Source organism: Spea bombifrons, chromosome 2 (assembly GCF_027358695.1).
Source record: "Spea bombifrons isolate aSpeBom1 chromosome 2, aSpeBom1.2.pri, whole genome shotgun sequence".
NCBI classification, from domain to species: domain Eukaryota; kingdom Metazoa; phylum Chordata; class Amphibia; order Anura; family Pelobatidae; genus Spea; species Spea bombifrons.
This window is the reverse complement of record NC_071088.1, coordinates 59,668,199-59,672,767: the sequence shown is the minus strand read 5'-3', so window position 1 is coordinate 59,672,767 and position 4,569 is coordinate 59,668,199. Positions and strand designations below refer to the sequence as shown.

Sequence of the window (4,569 nt, the reverse complement as noted above, 5' to 3'; positions counted from 1 at the left end):
ATGGAAGTAGATGGTGTGGAAGAGGGACTGAAGATAAGGATTTGGGGTTCTGGTGAGGTGGAGGTGTTAGTGGTAAGGAGGTGGTGAGGTGGTTTGCAAATTAGGTATATTTGTTAAGAGTGTATTAAGAGGAGGTGACAGTCTGGACGGTTCTATCTAATTGATCTAATGTTTACATGGTAAACATGTAAAGTTCTGAAGACGGATTTGTTCTTTGAGCTTCACAAGGCCCCAAACAGTTGTGAATCAATACTTGAAATATTAAAAATGTGTACACAATATACTGAAATAAAAAAATAGCATTGATATTATTAAATAAATATTTTGGCATTTTCTTTCACAGCACACAAAAGACAAGATTACAGATGTTAGATTACTGAATGGCAGTGCGCTAACTGGCCTACATGTAAGTCATGTCCTTGTCGAGTTAAATGGATATTATGAATATTATGTATTATAAAATCCAGAATTACAAATATGTACAACCAACGCCCTTTATATCATAACTATAATAAAATGTAAAATATATATGTAAAACATGAAATGCAAGTGCTAAATGTCAAGTGTATGGGGATTTTTGTTGTCATTGAAGGAAATGCATGTTGAGAGGTTTCATGGTAAAAACCTGGAAGAAACAAAAAACATTATAGGGTGATATTAGCCTACATAATACAAGCATCGCATTGAAACATCTGGATATATTAACTTGCATGTTGTGATTTAAGTGGTGGGAACCTTTTCTGTACATTTGTGTGGGTGATCATAATAAACCCTGTAGTAATCACCTGGATGTACAGTAGCAGACAGGAAACAAGGTTTGGATGTGAGCACGTGCTGAATAATCTGAATAATCCCTCCATCTATTTGCAAGGAAAAAAGGAAAACATTAATTAAAAGGGGACACTAAGTCATGATATTCTTTAATAAGAGTATTAATTAAATTTGGGGAGTATTTCAGTTTGTTTAACACTGACTGTCTTTTTAATATTTAGCCATCTGAGCGATGCTGCTTTCTTCTTCAACTTGGAGATTTCTATGTCAACAATGTTTTTCCCAAAGTTGAAATGACCACATCCAAGACATCAAGGAGCCTTAACCATTTGGCCAACTCTATCCTTGGCCTGAAAATAGAACTCAAGCACTGTGTAAGTAGATACTATCGTAAAGTAATTCCATCTTCTACAAAAATAAAAAAATAAACAGGGCAGTCCAGGAGATTTCCTTGTTATTCTGTAAGAGCTCATGCATAAAAGGTACTGTAAACACTGCATGCCTGTTGAGACCCAAATTATTTCCACATTAGAGATGTGTCAGTTTTTTGTATGTGTACAGGTGTATCTACAATACCTAGTATGTAGAACATGCTGACAGGAAAAGAAAGTGAAACTCCCAAAATAGGTTTATTACTGGTATTTCCTTAAAAAAACAGAAACACATACATGTAGCTAAATGATGCTGTTCCACTAACACTTTTGAATAAGAAACATAATTCTCAGTACTGCTGAATGCCCAGCATATTTTTCAAATTTAGTACAATTTTGTATCATTGAAACTTGTCTTTTGACAAAAATCAGGTTCATATATGCTGTAATCCTCCTGTGCTTTCTGTGTGCTTTTCTTTTATTTTGTTATAAACCTTTACAGGAAAGAATCATACCACATATTTGCTATGATTCGTTTGCTTTACAAACTGCTAATGTTTTGTCTAAATGCAAGGGTGATTCATTTTATTTCTAACAGAAACAACACCTTTAATCTATAGTCTATATTGGCATTCAATTTTATTCAGTTTTACTTACATTATATATATTATAAAGAAAAAATGTCGGTGCGCTAAGCTAGTCACAGGCTCAAATAATACAAATGTGTAATACGAGGCCTACCAAACAGGTGTAAGCATGCGGCAAAAAACAGTGTATTGGTTGTACAATGTATACAAAAAACAAAAACTGTCTGCGCTTCTTACCCTAATAAAGTTGGCAACAAATATATAAACATAATATAAATGAGAACCTCTCATTTATATTATGTTTATATATTTGTTGCCAACTTTATTAGGGTAAGAAGCACAGACAGTTTTTGTTTTTTGTATTATATATATTATGTCTCCAAATTTTAAATGGGTAGACTTAGTATTTTAGGTTAGAGTTTAACAACGTGTCATACATGTACATTGTAAGACACTTTTAATAAGGAGGTCCAATGGTTATTCAAAATGTGTTTAATTTGAAATTGGTATTTCATAGGGAACAGTTAAGAGGAATTGTATTGCAGTAATTGGGTACTTGGGTTGCTTTGTTGGAAAAGACTGGGAAACATTGATAGCAGACCTTCATTACGATAGATAGCCTCTTGTACAGGGGCATAACTACATAGGGCAAGAAGGGCAACTTCAACAGGTGCCACAAGGTAAGAGCACCTTTGAGCTGCCCAGAGGCATTGTCTCTTTGCCTTCTTGTGCTTTCCAGCACAAGTGACATAAATGTGTTGTGTGACAACTGACTCTTATCTCTGGTTAAGACTATGCTTTTGCAAAGTATATAAGTGCCTCTATTAAAGTTTATTTATGATTCTTTGTCTTATGCAGCATTCAACCATGAGGTGCCCTTGTGGAGAACAGTCACACAGACTTATTCATGTTTTCAAGAAAGAGTATTTCAAGGTATTTGCTAGGGGAACTTTTAATTATTGGGTAGCGTTGTTGTTGTTGTTTCTTGACAACAAATAGGAATACCAAAACAATATTTGAAAAAGAAGCCTATCATGTTAAACTATGACTAGGTGCGCTTATTATGCTTTCCTGACAATAGCACACTTTTTATGTGATCCACAGGCAGAAAATGTTTTAGAACCACTGTTCACATGAAGGTCTACCAAGGCAGATTATACAATATCTACAATATGTTAGATAATATGTGATTCTAAATATGTCAACATTTTATTATATTTTAAGACTAAAAATATTTGAGGAATGTTGCCTTTAAATAATCTAATCGATTGTCTCTCTACAGATAGAAACAGAAGCTGCTGCGGTCAAAGCTGTTGGAGACTTGAACATTCTATTCCCTTGGTTGGAAAAGAATTTCCTAAATTGAATTGAAAAAAACATTTCTTTATTCAGCAACTCCCTTATATTTTTATTTTTATTGTTTATTTTTTGATGGAATATTTATTTACTTGCATTATACTATTTATTGTTATTATTTGTATTATTGTAATTATTATTGTTTTATTAAATATTTATTAAATACAGATTTCTGCTGGTGCTTTCCTGTTTTTTACTTTGGTTGCTCGGATGCAGTCCAAAAGTAAGTGTAAATAGAGAGATAAATACCAATGTATAAATAGCAGAACAGCACTCGAATATTTCTGGCGCTTGTGATAAATAGAGAGATAATTGACTAAACTAAACTTGCAAATTCATTCATTTTCCCAGGACCTCCTATTCACCTTCTATGTCCTTGGCTCGCTCTTTGTCCAACCCAAGCACAAAGAGTTGGGGTTATTTAAGTAATACTTTTGGTGTAGTATGAAAGACTCATCTACATCCAAAATGCGAGCCAGAAGACTGATGCCCACGTGGTATCAGCATGGGCCAGAGTAGGCGCTGACTGGGATCTCAAGTAGGGTTGGGAGTGGGGTTTATGGGGTAGTTATTTAAGGGGCTGTGACATGAGGCTCTTGGGAGAGCATTTGGTGGGAGGTTAATAATTTCCACAATTAAATCATACATATATATATATATATATATATATATATATATATATATATATATATATTAAAAACACAAGAAAAGAAAACACACACCACTGGTGTAAATGAATAAATAATACTTTCCCTAATTAGGCAGCAAATAAGCACCCAAATAAGCGTTCCTCCAACACTTAATAATCTATACAACCCTTCCAAATGGGGCGCACATCCACATAGGGGAAAAAAGAGATTTTTGACAAAAAATAGTGTGACTCTGTATGCAAATGAGGCTTAGCAGTATTGCAAGTGGTCCACTCTGGATTTGTTGAGTCATAAGGAAGGTGGTCTATGTTAGATCTTCGGGCAAGCTGCAAAAGAAAATCCTGATTCATCTTCTGAGGAGGCCAGTTGTCCGGTGAAACGCATTGAGAGAGAGGGATATATTGGGAAGTTCCTGCTGCTGGACTTTCCTGTGCCTGGTTTAAAAGCTGATTACCTTGTACACGCTTTTGTACATTTCGTGTGCAATATTTTACCTTATCCACATGACCGAGTGATACTGTGCCATTGCTGCTGTGTTTTTATATTTTTTAGCTACAAAGAATTAAAGAATATTTTATGATGAGGGCGTTTATGTCCTTGGAAATGTAAGTGCACTACTTACTTGCAATACTGCTAAGCCTCATTTGCATACAGAGTCACACTATTTTTTGTCAAAAATCTATTTTTTCCCCTATGTGGATGTGCGCCCCATTTGGAGGAGTTGTATACAATATATATATATTGCCAAAAGTAATATGCTATGGAATGAGACTTTTGTTATTGGACTAACATAATACTTGATCATTCAACATGGGAAGCCTGAAGCCACAATTT

At 34.5% G+C, this 4,569-nt stretch overlaps 1 protein-coding gene across 1 annotated transcript; it reads left to right on the top strand.

Moving 5' to 3' along the window:
- Window positions 1-3,095, top strand: LOC128473675 (interleukin-20-like). The gene is made up of 4 exons (XM_053455926.1): window positions 1-72; window positions 993-1,145; window positions 2,588-2,662; window positions 3,012-3,095. Exons 1-4 carry the CDS (start codon window positions 1-3, stop codon window positions 3,093-3,095), a joined length of 384 nt encoding a protein of 127 aa, XP_053311901.1.
- Window positions 3,096-4,569: the final 1,474 nt, after the last annotated feature.